We start from the raw sequence: 15,616 nt of genomic DNA, 5'->3' as shown, positions 1-15,616 counted from the left end.
GGGTCAACAGCTGCCTGCCTCAGCGGAAGCTGTGGAGGGCAATTAAAAGCCTGTCTGGTGAAGAGACTTTCTCTCTCACACACACACTCACTCTAGCGCACACACACACACGCCTCCCCCGCTCTGTGCACACAGCATCGCCTCGCTTCTATGGTGACACGGGAGGAACCGCGGCCCAATAATGGCAATTAGCATAAAAGTATAATAGCTAATCAAATTGACAGCAACTGTTGTTCATCAGCTCCACACACAAAGCCTTATCAAAACAAACTATTATGAAGGAGGCAATTTCACACTGATCTCCCATCGCCATGTCTGTCTCTTCGCTCCTCCTCTCTCTCCCTTTCTCTCTCTCACTCCCTTTCTCCCTCTTCTCTCTCTCTCTCCCTTTCTCTCTCTTTCCCTACCTCTCTCCCTCCCTCTATCTCTCTCTCTATCTCTCTTTCTCTCCCACCCTCTTCTCTCTCTCTCTCTCTCTCTCTCTCTCTATCCCCCTCTCTCTTTTCCTCTGTTGTGCAGGCGCGACCTGGTCTCCTCTGGCAAGCCCGTTGATGCCTAGTGGTAATTACCACTGAATTTACAAACCAACCGGATTGTTTCTCGCTCAAGCTGCAGTAGGTGGAGATGTGTGTGTGTGTGTGTGTGAGAGAGAGAGAGAGAGAGGAGCGCAGACTAGGGGTAAGATTGTAGCCAACGAAGCAATTGTGCGGGTTATACGACTCCCAACTTTGGGCTGACAGCAGCGGTGGTGTTTGGCTCGGGCTGCGGCGGAGTTAAAGCGGCGCTGAGCGCTACCTGTCCTCAGCCCTGTAATTAACGCAGGTGATTCTCCTGCTTCTCCTGATTGAGTTGCGGCAATCTCATTATGTTCTAGGCCCTCGTTTTCTTCAGAGGGGGGAGGAATAAAAACACCCTCTATCTCATGCATACACACACACACACACACATACACATCTATGAGCGCACAAGGTGTACAGCACCACAGATATGGTTAATTGATTTTTCTTTCTGTGCTGTGCTGTTCTGTGTTGGTTGGCGGTCGGTATTTTTTCCTCCTCATCATCCGAGTGCCTGCCACAGTCGCGCTGCAGCGTACTGCGTACTGCGTATTAGAGCTGATGCTGAACAGCGTCCCAGATGTGAACATCAGTAGAATCCGCGTCCTTTATTGCACCCAGCTGTTTCCTGTTGAGTTGCTGTGAGATGTTCTGCTACCCCACTGCCGTCAAGGCCAGGCCATTTTATTTATATCGCGCATTGTACACAAGAATAAATTCAGCGTGCTTTACTTCATTGGTAACGGAGAAATAACAAGCAATACGTGTACATAATGTGTGCCATTTCTTTCCATTGCCAACTCCCTTTATGATTCATCTAGAATGGTAACTAGACAACTGCTTATGTTGTACTCTTCATGGTCGCTGGTCTCTTGAGTGCTTGTGAGCGTGTCCTGATAGAGCTGTGGTGACGGGAGATCTTCTCTGGGACTGTAGGAACGCATCCTCCGTGCTCCTTCAGAGCGTTTGCCTCAAGCACCCACCGGCCGATTGTCGTCGCCTCGGCGCAGCTTCTTGGGCTTCAATCTTTCAGCGCCGACACGGAGCCATGGCCGTGCCATTGTCTTCAAGAAGCACCTTAAATTACGCTACCATCGCGAGCGGGGGGGTTGGAGCGAGGGGGGGGGGGTTAGGTGTCCAATGAATATGGGGAAATTGGGGCGAGCATTGAGTAGGTGTAATTACGGACACTCCTGCCTTTCTGCGTTGCGGGCGACTCGGGGGCGAGTGTGCGCTGAATGGGATTGTCATGTTAATGCCTTTGTGTGACGAGAGTTCCCCAAGAGGCTTGATTCAGACAACCTTCAGTAGCAGCTCCCATTCATACCAAACTACCCGAGAAACGAGGGCAATTACTATAATGGTGTAAGTCAATATTGGCCAAATTCCTGCCCAACCAGTCAGCTTCAGCATGTAGGCCCCAGCAGTTGATGCCTTGATCCAGGTGGTTGTAATAATAGGCTGTGAATGTACTAATAGTGTGTGTGTGTGTGTGTGTGTGTGTGTGTGTTTTCTACAGTATTCTGAGAAGGCCCTGTACAACCAGCTGAGCTTCTACAGGTTCATCTTTGATTGGGATCACGCCTTCAACAAGGTCCTCACACCAGAAGATAGAGGTGAGTGGCACACACACACACACACACATACACACACACACACATTCTGGCCAGGGCACTACTAGTTCTGCTCGAGATCACTGTCTGAGGGGGCCAACCAGCCAGGCTGTCGAAGAGTCTCGGGATTTTAAAATGCAAGGGGCAAGGGAAGGGTGCTGCCTTAAGAAACTCGTCATCGCAGGCAACACGTTTTACCTACTTAGGCAGAATGAGGATTCTCTGCGCTTAATGACATCGACGACGAAGCCCGAAATCGTTCACGTAAAGTGCGTCAAAAAACACACCCATTCTTCTCTGTTACATTGCTCTGTGATTATTAGTTGCAGCGAGATGAGACCTTTATTGCACGAAAGAGCAGAAGCGGGGCTTTCCAACGAAACTAGACACTTGTCTGTACGATCAAGTATGAAAATTAAAAAAAATTATGAAGTTAAATCAAAGTATATCATATTTACAGTCTATATTGCTCTGCATTCATGCGTGCATCCATTACTCTCGCTTGAATCACAAACCCAGCATCGCACATGCCACGCATATCAAATGAAAGAGGATGAACATAGTTTTCCATTGATACCAAATACATCGATCCTTTTGTGTTACAAAAACAGAGTGACAAACAAATGATAATGTCATATAGCTTGCTACCATTACTCTCGTTTGATTTACTCGTGAACCCGCGATTAAAACGACACAGAGCTATCCACAGATACCAAATACAACCTTACAACCTAGGTCATAAAACAGATAAAGTGACAGCAAAATAATAACTTCATTTAGCTCCACTTACTCCATGTTTTTGTGTGGCATAATAGCCTATGTTCATTATCATGTGTTTCTCTATGGCAAGGCACGTTCATAATCCTGTTTTGAGATCCTAGCAAACTCCGGTATGGTATCCAATTCAAGACTCATCCGATTCTGCCAACTCCGTATCCGCGGTTTCAGTGTTCATCATATCCTGAAATATTAAGTGGATAATTATTGTTGCCATCTTCGAATCCTCCATCCTCGTTCCACTCTCCTCGTCTCCTACATGCATTGTCACGGTGAGGCTTGGATGTTCGCTTACTACGGAATTAACAGACCAACGACAAAGACATTACATTTACCCCTCGACATAAAGACATTACATTTACCCCTCGTCATTGCCCCTTCCAGAAGTTGTCATTCCTGGGTATTTTGTGTGTCCAAATTTCTTTTACTTCTTTTCACTTTACTTCTTCTACTTTTGTGTTCACTTCTGTTACAGTATAACCTTATTGCGTTCACTTCTGTTACAGTGTAACGTTATTGCGTTCACTTCGGTTACAGGATAACATTATTGCGTTCACTTCTGTTACAGTGTAACATTATTGTGTTCACTTCTGTTACAGTGTAACGTTATTGCGTTCACTCTGGTTACAGGATAACATTATTGCGTTCACTTCTGTTTCAGTGCAACATTATTGCCTTCACTTCTGTTTCAGTATAACGTTACACTTGTTTTGTACATTACTTCTTGTTATTGTGTATGTCTAATTCAGCTTTATCATGGGCATGCTGCATGTGAAGGACAAGTTATGTGTAGTGTTCAGTATTATTCACAGTGTAGTATTGCTGTAGTGTTCAGTACTATTCACAGTGTAGTATTCCTGTAGTGTTCAGTACTATTCACAGTGTAGTATTCCTGTAGTGTTCAGACTATTCACAGTGTAGTATTGCTGTGGTGTTCAGTACTATTCACAGTGTAGTATTGCTGTAGTGTTCAGTACTATTCACAGTGTAGTATTCCTGTAGTGTTCAGTACTATTCACAGTGTAGTATTGCTGTAGTGTTCAGTACTATTCACAGTGTAGTATTGCTGTAGTGTTCAGTACTATTCACAGTGTCTATTCACAGTGTAGTATTGCTGTAGTGTTCAGTACTATTCAGTGTAGTATTGCTGTAGTGTTCAGTAGTATTGCTGTAGTGTTCAGTACTATTCACAGTGTAGTATTGCTGTAGTGTTCAGTACTATTCCCAGTGTAGTATTCCTGTAGTGTTCAGTACTATTCCCAGTGTAGTATTCCTGTAGTGTTCAGTACTATTCCCAGTGTAGTATTCCTGTAGTGTTCAGTACTATTCCCAGTGTAGTATTGCTGTAGTGTTCAGTGCTATTCCCAGTGTAGTATTGCTGTAGTGTTCAGTACTATTCCCAGTGTAGTATTCCTTTAGTGTTCAGTACTATTCACAGTGTAGTATTGCTGTAGTATCCGTATGCTGCCGTATGGAGATAAGGGATCCTCATCTGGATGTACTTGCATGGCGCTCATATGCGCAGTCCCGCCCATTATACGCCACTAGATAATGTACCAGAACAGGAAGTTTCACACACACACTCATTCTAATGTGTACACACACACACACACACACACACACAAAAGGAGGCTCACAACATGCATTAAATACACATCCATTCCTTTGGCAACTCACACACAAACACACAAAAGAGGCATGATGTGTGTGTGTTGGTAGTGGTGATGGTTGGCAGCAGCAGTAGTGGCGGCGATGGTGGTGGTGGGGGTTGGGTTAAGGATGTTCAGCTCCTCGAGTCGACAGCCCTAATTCAGGCGACGGATTCAATCACGGAACGGCGCGGAATGCAAAGCGCTCCAATCAGTTTGAGGGAGCCGAAGAGAGTGAGCTAGCGAGCGAGTGAGGGAGAGAGAGGGAGAGAAGGAGAGAAAGAGAAAGAGAGGGAGAGAGAGGGAAGGAAGGAGAGAGAGGGAGCGAGGAGCCTCCTCTTGGCCAGGCAGCACTCAGTAATAGCGTTGGCTGTGTTGATTGAAAACAGTTTTTAGATTTTGGAAAATGATAGGGCCAGTAATTGGCGAGAAGGCAAAAGGATAGCCCTTCATAAATAATAGGACATGGAGCGTATATTTCGCCCCTGGGCCCGGCCTGAAGGGGATCCGGCCTGAGCACTGCTCCTGCCTGAGACGCTGGCGCACGGCTCCTTACCCACAATCCTCTTTGATTGATGTCACTTGATTAAAAAGGACCTCTTGGACTAGGCTGATATATTTCTTTATTTTTTCCTCTCGGGCCGTGCCGGTTGTGGCGGACGAGGCTGAAGAAGGCGAAGATAAATATAACGTGTAATCAATAGATGGCCACTCAGCACGGGAGGCATTGGAGGAGGGGTGTGGAGCTGGGGGGCTAACATGATTATAGACTTGGCTTTTTCCTCCTGAATGTTTTATTTCTTTACTTTTTCTTGTGTTGATTCCGTCAGTAATTGGCGATTGTTGGGGTTTTTTTTATGTTTTATTTTATTTATTTTTCCCTGCTGTCCTCTCTGACTACTGTCTCAGCCTACTCGCAAGCCCTTATCAGCCGAGATGATTTAGGCTACCTTTCAAGAAATCAAGTATATAGCATTTTTTTATTTTTTTTATTTGTTTGTTAATAATTTCTACAAGGGTTGATTTTGTTAGTGATGACACAAGGAGGGTTTTGTACTCTTATCAGCGTCTGGACCGGGCCCTCTTCAGGACGCCCTGACTTAGCATGATTAGAGCTCTGACACACCCAAGTTAACAACACACACACACACACACACACACACACACACACACACACACACACACACACACACGGACTCACACTTTCACATATATTCACTCTCTCACTCTTTCTCTACTTCTCTCTCTCTCACTCTACTTCTCTCTCTCTCACTCCCACTTACACACACACACACACACACACACACACACACACACACACACACACACGCCCTGTCAGTGCAGCTGGTCCCAGACTGGGATAACAGCATTGTAAGTCAGTGCTGTAGGATTAGCTGCTCTGTGGCGGCTGCATCCTACACAGAGTGGTAAAGTGTGTGTGTGTGTGTGTGTGTGTGTGTGTGTGTGTGTGAGTGGTAAAGTATAGCCTTAAAGGTGGTTATCCCCCGCACGCCCCCTCCTCTGCGGCGTAATGCCACGCATTACTGCATTACGGACTGCGGGGAGACACACTGTTCAGCGGCGGAAATTGCCAGGGCACGTTTGTCCTAAACTGTTTTTAGTCGCTCGCGCCTCTGCTGCCCGGAGGTGTCCGTGGGTTCATTTAGACCCCGGGGATGACCCACCCTGCGCCGGGGATGACCCACCCTGCGCCGGGGACGACCCACACTGCGCTGGGGATCTAGTGCTGGACTGAGGCGTCATGTTGTGGGGCTGCTCTTGCATTCACCTTCCCTGGGTCCTCACACAGCACAGCACAGCCTGGCCAGCCTCCGTGACTCCTTCCTCTAGGAGTGTTTTTCTTTTTTTTTTTTTTAAATAATAATCGTGCTGCCGTGCTCGACTGTGGAGTAGCACGTTTGAGTGGCACACACACACAGGCTGGCAGCGTGGATGTGGGAATTGTTGAGGCGTCCATCCTTGTTGTTTTCCGCAGAGAATTGTCCAGCCTCTGAGTTTTGGGTCCTCTTGATTCATGTTGATGTTCTTGACCACACACACACACACACACACACACGCCGGCTGACACACACACTTACTGGTTTGTGATGGCTGCTGTTTTAGTACAGTTGCATAAACACTTCTGATTGGACGTAATCAGTAGTCCACATTGTGGACCAATCAAGAGTGTGTAAGTGTGTGTAATGCCTCACAGCACTCTTGTGGTGGTGGTGGTGCTGGTGCTGTTTTGAGTTGGTATTGTGCTGTGTGTGACTGTAGTGATTCGCTATCCGCCGTGCTCACTGCTCACTGTAGCTGCTAGCAGCCAATGCCCACAGAAAAACTCGGACAATACCGCCGAGGCGGAGAGTAAGACGTGTACAATAGAGGACTGTGTGGTTAAAAAACTTACGAGTTTCAAACACACTCCCAATACACACAGACAAACGTGTGTATATATACACACACACTTTTGTAGAATTGGTGCAGAGTCACAAACGCATACCCTACCCCAATCCACCCCACCCCCCACCCCCCATAATTCTACCAAACTCGCTCTGCACCGTACAGCAAACCCCCCCCCCCCCCCCCCCCCCCCCACACACACACACACACACACACACACACAGCCCCAGCTCCACTCAGGGACGTTTAGTGTCGTATCTGGCAGATTTTCTGTCTGTCTGATGAGCGAGGAATTGCTTTTAAAGTGGGCATTATGCCAGACCCGGCCACACAATAGAAAAACCAATCTCTCCCCCCCCCTCCACCGGCACCGGCTCCGTGCCCCCCCCCCCCCCCCCATTCTGTCTGCTCCACACCGCTCTTATTGTGACGCTTTAGATAACTGCGGCGCCGTGGCGATGGAAGATGAGGCGAGAGTGGCCCGCTGGACGTACTGCCCAGGAGGTTACATGGGGGGGGGGGGGGGTGTTCGGGGGGGGGGCACAGGGTTCAACAGGAGGTGGAGGGCCAGAGGGGAGGAGGGCAGTGGTGGTGAAAATAAGCGACGGTCAGCCTGATGGAGTTAAGTCCGGCGAGGTGTTAGGATTACTCAGCGCCCGAGGCCCAGTGGCCGCATCAAGCTGGCCGCTGCGCTGCGCTGCTCTGTGTTGTCCAGCAGGGGGAGCTGTGAAGGCCGCGGGTCTCTGTCAGAGTGTTGATGTTAATGAGGTCGTTGTGAAATGGTGTGTGATTGGTGTGTATGTCCAGTCGGTGTGTAATGGTGAAATTGCCCTGGTAGCGGGCAGCTCCGTGTCCATCTATACTGTTCGCTCTCACCTGCTGATTGCTTCATTTCTTTACCGCCTTCTCTACAGGTGACCAAATGCACGTTCACCTCTTGCTTGCTACCGGTGCAAGAAATCCTCTGAGCTTCTGAGGAGTCTTAACGCCCACCTAGCCCCTCCCTTCTTCCGCTCCGCTCCTCCCTCCCTCCGCTCCTCTCTCCCTCCCTCCGCTCCTCTCTTCATCCTTCCCTCCCTCCGCTCCTCTCTTCATCCCCCCCTCCTTCCCTCCCTCCCTCCGCTCCTCTCTTCATCCCTCCCTCCCTCCCTCCCTCCGCTTCTCTCTTCATCCCTCCGCTCCTCTCTCCGCGTCATGCTCCTATAGAGGCCCTGGGACGCAGCCATTCCCCCCGTTTAGATGTCTGTGGAAGCGAGTCAAAGCGCTGAGCTCCATTCATCGGCTCCGTTTGCCCTCTCGCCCGCAGACCTGCAGCAGCATATAGCCTACGCCCACTGGCAGGATATTGAGCCGTGTGATTGGCTCTCGGGCCTGCCCGTCTCTCTCTCTCTCTCTCTCTCTCTCTCTCTCTCTCTCTCTCTCTCTCTCTCTGCCAGGAAGATAGGACATCAGAGCTCCGCAGCACAACTGGCCATCAACAGGCGCAGCTTCATATTTACTGCCCTCATCAACAGTCGCAGTGGGCTTGTCTTAGTACAAAAAATGAAAAGCAGTCAGAATCACCTAAACTCACTGTGTGAGTGTATACACTGTACACACGGGGTGCTCATTTGTGTGTGTGTGTGTGTGTGTGCGCGCGCGTGTGTGCGCGCGTGGATGTGTGTGTAAAGCGACAGATTAGATGCAGGCTGCGGATCTGATCTACATGTAGTCGTGGTCCGCCGCCTGATTGCAGCCACTGAGTTAAATGTGGAGGCAATTTCAGCCCCGGTGGGAGTCCTTCCATAATAAAACATTTTCTTTCCCTTTTGAAAAATTAGATATCCCATATCAATGACTTCCAAATCATGTTGAACTCTGATTTCATTCTTTCATGAAGAGCAATTCATCGCTCGCCTTTTTAGTCGTACCCTTTAACTCTTCCACTCTGCGCACACATTCTCTCCCTCTCTCTCTCCCTCTCTCTCTCTCTCCACCTCTCTCTCTCTCTCTCTCTCTCTCCCCTTCACGCTCTCTCTCTCTCTCTCTGGCTCTTTCCGAGTTCCTCAAGTGTGGGCAGTGTGATTACGCACACACAGTAATGTAATTTCCTCGCATTTATAAAATAAAAATTGTCCTTTATCAGTGTACGGATAATGCTCAATTTGCCAGCAAGCTCTTCTTCCACCTCTTCATGGAGGAATATGCTTGCCCTCCCCTTGCAGAGCGCCCCCCCCCCCACACACACACACACACACACAAAGACACACACTTACTCTGACACACACATATATATACCACCAGCCCCCCCCCCACACACACACACACACACTGGCAGCTCCGGAGCCGGTGGAAAATCTGCGGGTACGATTGTCAAATCAATTATTCATTCTGTGCAATTACACTCGCACAAAGAACTTTTCTCCGCTCCAAGTGATGATTAAATTAACAGCTATTCCAGCTGCCTGATAACATCTAATAGAATATTCATAAGAAGCCCAAATGGAATGTATGATCTCCATTAACTTCATCATGCTCACTTAATTACATGCTTGTTATTGTATTTACACCTAGTTAGAGCCCATGGAGGCTGATCCACTCTCTAGCAGTGGCAAAGCACGCTGGACCACGAGAGCTGCCCGTCTCACCGAGGCTACCTCCACTCATCCTCAATCTCCGTCTTGCTCTCTTCCTCTCGTCCTCCTTTCTATCTTCCTCTCGTCTTCCTCTCGTCTTCCTCTCTTCTGTGCTTTCTCTCCTTCTCTCTCTTTCATGCGTCCTCCTCTACCTCCAGTGCAATGCTATTTATTGTACTACGCTCCTCTAACCCCCTATACAAACATACGTACATGCATACAAACATACATGCATACATACATTCTCACTCTCTCACACACGCACACACACACACGCACACGCGTGCACCTTCTGGTGTTCTCGGGCGGTTTTAGGAATGCTATTTATTTTAAATGGGACCCCTGCAGGCCCACGGGCGGAACCCGGCTCTCTGACAACCTCCATGGCTTTTAAGTTGCTCTTTTATCCATTCCACACGCCGTGATTGAGGGGAGGAAAAGAGTGAAGAAGACTAGGAGGAGAAGAGGAGGGGAGGAGAGGAGGAGGGGAGGAAAGGAGGAGGGGTGGGGTGGGTTGGGAGGGTTGGGGGTGGAAGAATTATTTTCTCCCTCCTTTCAAAAATGATGACATGATTGCTTTCGCTTGATCATGCATCATCTTTTCTCTCCTCTCCTTCCCTCACCCCCCCCCCCTCAGGTAAATAGTCCCCCCCACCCCTCTCCCTCTGTGTTGCACAAGGCACTGTTCAGTGTATTCTCTCTCTCTCTCTCTCTCCCTCTCACTCTCTCACTCTCTCTCTCGCTCGCTATCCTCATCCTTCTCTTTCCCTGGAGGTAAAACACTCGGTAATGGTTGCCGATGCGGCAGTGGATATGCTGCTGTTGGTGTGCGGTCTCCTCTCCCAAGAGAGCTCCATCTCCCTTGCTCGTGGCGCTGCCAGGATTAACCCTCGTTACCCACAGGGCAGGCTGCCTAACTTCACTCACGCTGCACACCTGCTAATGCACACGTTTGACAAGAGCCGTTGGGAGATAAAGAGCATGAGATGGTAATAGTGCAGCCATGATGGGAGGGGATCAGGCGGGGCGCCCAGATAAGCCCTGGCCCTGTTGTAGAGAGAGAGCGACTTGGAAAGGATTATGACATCCATCAAATCCTGCAAACCCGCAAAACACACTGGTGTCAATGGTGGCTCTCTCCTACAAGGCAGTTGTCTACAGTAGTTGCCTTTGGTGTGTTGTTTCAGGTCTGGAGATGCTGTGTTGCGCAAAACAGAACTTCTTTTTGCGCCCAAAGTGGGTTTAAGAAGCTAGTTTAATTTTTATCCACACCTGTTAGGTTAGCTTTAATAAGCAATACAATGCAGAGGATTGATTTATTTTATTCTTGTCCAGATGGGTTGGTAGCCAAGTCTGATCCCTTGTGTGTATGCTTATGTTTATACTGTAGTTCTTAGCAAACAAGCTTGTGCTGTGGTTCTGTTTGACACCGTAAGTGTTCAGTTACACTATGCTATCAGACCGCTGTTGTGTCTCTCTTCTCCAGAGAAATTCCACAAAGTTCCATGTGTTGTGCTTCCGTGGAGGAGACTGAGGTTGCCTCGGCAACGGCTATTGTGAGGTCACAGGGTCGTAGCTGCAGGTGTGTCTGTGTGCATGCGTCAGGCTCGCCCGCCGCTTATGGCGCCTGCATGCATGCGTCAAGCTCACCCCTTTGTGCCGGGCGACTATGCCGCACACACGGCTGGAAGCCGTGGTGTGGTGTGGTGTGGTGTGGTGTGGTGTGTGTGGTGTGGTGTGAGACCTGAATGCTGGCACCAGTGGGTTTAGCCGCATCACCACCACTGGCACCAGGGCTCCCAACTCTCAAGTTCTAGCTCTGGATCTCCCCGACCGAGCTCTAATCTCTCCGAGATTACCCAGCCCCACAGACAGGTCTCTCTGAGATTACCCAGCCCCACACACAGGACTCTGAGATTACCCAGTCCCACACACAGGACTCTGAGATTACCCAGTCCCACACTCAGGACTCTGAGATTACCCAGCCCCACACACAGGACTCTGAGATTACCCAGTCCTACACTCAGCACTCTGAGATTACCCAGCCCCACAGACATGACTCCGAGATTACCCAGCCCCACACTCAGCACTCTGAGATTACCCAGTCCTACAGACATGACTCTGAGATTACCCAGCCCCACACACAGGTCTCTCTGAGATTACCCAGCCCCACACACAGGACTCTGAGATTACCCAACCCCACACTCAGCACTCTGAGATTACCCAGCCCCACAGACATGACTCCGAGATTACCCAGCCCCACACACAGGACTCCGAGATTACCCAGCCCCACACTCAGGACTCTGAGATTACCCAGCCCCACACTCAGGACTCTCGCAGGTGATGAGCGGTCGCGACGCCAACTGACTCTGCGCGCCGTCCTGCGGCTCCTCCATCAGCTCTGCTGTGTAATTGAGGGCCCCCCCCCCCCCCCCCCCCAGCGTGAGACGGCCCTGGCTATCGACCCGCATGCCGGCCTCTGGCCCCCCCTCTGCCCCCCCCCCCGGCCCCCCCGCCAGGTGCCCCCGCGCGCTCATCCGCAGGACTTGGCTGTGTGCCGGTCTTTCCTGCGGCCACGGCACTTACCGGATCGCCAAATCTCTATTGATTCCTCCACTCTCTCTCCTCTCCATCTCGCATCCCGACGAGCAGAACTGCCACGCAAAGCCCAATTTCTGCGGCGAGCTCGATATCGAGCACGCTCTTCTTGCCTTCTCTCCGGCTCTGCTCAGGGTGGGACGAAACATCCATGCGCCAATATATCATGACTTCTCTTTGTGATGCGTTGTTGATATGCTGCCACCAAATATCGATATTTTTACTGATATTACGTTCATGTAACATAACCATATTCATCGTGCATAAACATAACCAACACAGAAATGTGCAAAGCTGTTTGTTGCATCCTGAAAGTGTTATTTTTGCTCATTTAAAAAATATATATTTGTACATTTTTAAGAGACACAGTGCAGAATTTTGCCGTAATTTCTGTTCTCATGCGGTTGTGTTTTTGCATGCTCGTCATCGTACGCGTTCACATGTATTGCTCACTAGCGTCCTTGCGCGCTGGTCATGGTGCGCGTTCCCATGTCCATATGTATGTTCTCATACGTGCTTGTGGTTTGCAGGGATGGTGAAGGGCCGCTGGGCCCCGGAGCGGCAGGTGTACAAGAAGCTGAAGGACTCGGTGGACCGGGCTCTGGCCTCCAGCAGCTACTCGGAGGTGAACCTGGCCAAGCTGTTCCAGGCCTTCACAGTGCTCAAGTAGCGCTGCCGCGTCTCCTCTCCCTCCGCAGCATGGGGGCCTGGCCTGTTGGGGGCGCTAGAGGCCCACTAGCCTGCTCCGCCCTGATGCTGCTGAGACTCCAAATCAGAAGCTCTCCACGCTGTGCTGTCACCTCAGGTTTCAAATTCAGCTTTATGTATTTAACAGAACAAAGTCTCCATTCCAAGGACCGGGTGCTATTGTTTTTATTGACGAACCCTCCCGACGAAGCCTCCCTTAATCCCGCACATGTTCTAGCGCCGGCCCCGTGCCGTGAGAGGAGAACGGCTCCAGTTATCGGGCAGAATCTCATCTGAATCAGGTCATGGTGGAGTGCCGTCGCCTATTAAACAGCGGCGGCGTTGCCCTCTCCTGGTGGCATTTAAGAGACTGCATGGTGTGGACGAGGCACATGTGAACACGCTTGGGAGGTCAAAGGTCGTGCTCTAATGGCGGCGGGGTGTGTAATGACCACGTCTCTGGCCGTCTCTGGCCATCTCGGGCTGTTTGAGTCCGAATCAATCACCGTGACCCCCCACGTTCTCATCGTCCGTCCAGTTCTTCTCCATCTCTTTTAATCGGCGGCGATTCCCTGGCCAAACTGGCTCGTCATGAGAGGATAAAGAGCCTCTCAGCTAGACCCCCTCCGCATCACACATGCCGTAAAATACCCTATGCACTTTCCCCCCTATACACACTCACACACACACACACACACACACACACACACGTACCCCGGGAGTGTCCAAGGGAATATCAATCACGACTAAGTTTCGGGCAGATTGGAGCGCTCGCAGGTCTGCCTGATGGGATCTGTGGATCCCTGCCCTGTAATGACATCTCTCATCACACACACACACACACACACACACACACACACACACACACACACACACACACCACTACAACCCCAGTCCCATTCACTGCTCAGCAATTAGCCAATGACATACAATGCCTACAATGCCTTTGATTCTGGAGATGTTTCTCCCAATTTCACTGTGATTGGACACTTGTTAGAATGAGTCTCGTTCGGTGCCTTTAGGGCTTTTTGACTAAAGGGGGGGGGGGGGGCTGAAGAGGATTGAGGTGGTGGCATTTGGGTGGTCTCTATGTCCAGCAGGTGTCTTCAGTCATATCTATATCCTGCATAAGTGTGTTAAGTTAGCCCTTTGTTGCTTTTGTGGGGGGAGGTTTTTATGTCTTGTGCATCTTCAATGTTTGTCCATTACTACATTTATGTCGCTGATTTGTGTTTGTGTATTTTGTAGTTTATATAACCTGATTGTGTTGATAAATTGTGTAATATGTTTTGATATGAACTTAAATAAAAAATGGTTAGTATTGTATCTGTTTCTCTGAATACTCACTTTTTTCTGCAATGGATGCTTGTTTTAAAGTGCAGTTCCAAGAAAAGACGTTTTTATAGCACCCTTGGTGTGTAATTTGGTGTTGTGTTGAAGTCACTTAGCCCGGGTGAACCCAAACAGATCTCAGTGCATTGTGGCTGGTATCATCCAGGCTAGAGGATAGTGTCGAGTATTACAGAAAAGTTTGTATTTTGTTAAATGAATACTAAAAAAAAAAAAAACGTTGTACAAGTTAAGTTGACTTGCGAATGGCGCAGACCTTGAAAGACTCCTCTTAAAAGCCGAAAATGAGTCGTGACTGAAGACGGGCCTTGTGTAGGATATTCACTATTTTATTTATTTATTCCTTGTGTAGCCTGCCTAAGATCACATGGGTTGTGAGCTGGTATTGTACTTCACTTCAGATGGACTACTAAATTCCCTTTGGCACTTTATAAGATTAAGTCATCAATTCATAGGCCTACTCTCGGATTTCAGGCACAACATTCCTCGAAATCGGCCAGCGCATTATCAAGCGGGCGAGGCTGTTTCCAAACTACAGCACTCAATAGCAATAAGGCTTTGCATTCATTTCAGCACTAAGCTAATAAGAACAAATCGTTTTTGTTATGCTAAGCTTTATTGCCTGTCTTTTTGACCAGAATAGTTGTGTTGAGCAAAGCGATGGACAAGGTAGTCTTTGATGAGGGAATTAGTGGCCCATTCTCTCCCCATTATTCATAGCGTCGCGGAATATGTAAGTACCCGAGGTGTCAAAAGGAGAAGCGGTCCTATTGCAAAGTGCCCCCCTTGTTCGCCTGAATGGGGGGCTATGAGATGATAAACCGCTTAATACACCGAGCTAATTGGATGAGGGTAAAAGAGACGGGGGAATTACGGCCAGCCAAAGGAGGACCGAGTACCAGTGGCGAACTATTCAGCCTTTTCACCGTGATTTCTCCTCTATATGACTCCACAGCGGGGAGACGGGCTCATCAAAGCGCCTTTAGAGCCGGTGCTCCGCCTGTCTCGAGCCGTGTCCGAGAGGAACTGCGGTTTGATTGCCCAGTGTGCCGAGGCACAGGCCGGAAGAATCTGAAATCAACATCGAAATCAAACATGGACTGAATAGGCGATAGATTTGGAACTAGCACACAGGGCTTTTATGTCTTTAAAATGCGTCTCCTGCTGCCGTACATGGAACTGCTAATATTTATCCTAACTTGTGGGCCTGACTATTGCAGGATAGAATCAGAAATGTTGGTTAGTCCACAGACTTTACATTTACATCTTTTCGTTTGTTGTTATTATAACTATGATGGCTATGAATATTGGATTCCCAGTCATTAAACAGTGAGCGGAAAGGGATTAGGCCTACACGTCTCAAA

The 15,616-nt window shown here is 49.1% G+C and overlaps 1 protein-coding gene across 1 annotated transcript in view; it reads left to right on the top strand.

The window, feature by feature from the left end:
- Nucleotides 1–13,947, top strand: part of pola1 (polymerase (DNA directed), alpha 1) — a 92,832-nt gene extending 78,885 nt beyond the window's left edge. The window contains exons 36-37 of the mRNA XM_062521316.1: nt 2,077–2,173; nt 12,746–13,947. Coding sequence (XP_062377300.1) covers nt 2,077–2,173; nt 12,746–12,885 — 237 coding nt within the window. The 3' untranslated portion in view covers nt 12,886–13,947. The remainder of the gene's footprint in view (nt 1–2,076; nt 2,174–12,745) is intronic.
- Nucleotides 13,948–15,616: the final 1,669 nt, after the last annotated feature.

This window comes from Sardina pilchardus, chromosome 19 (genome assembly GCF_963854185.1).
Source record: "Sardina pilchardus chromosome 19, fSarPil1.1, whole genome shotgun sequence".
Taxonomy (NCBI): Eukaryota; Metazoa; Chordata; class Actinopteri; order Clupeiformes; family Clupeidae; genus Sardina; species Sardina pilchardus.
This window is presented reverse-complemented; position numbering and strand designations above follow the sequence as displayed.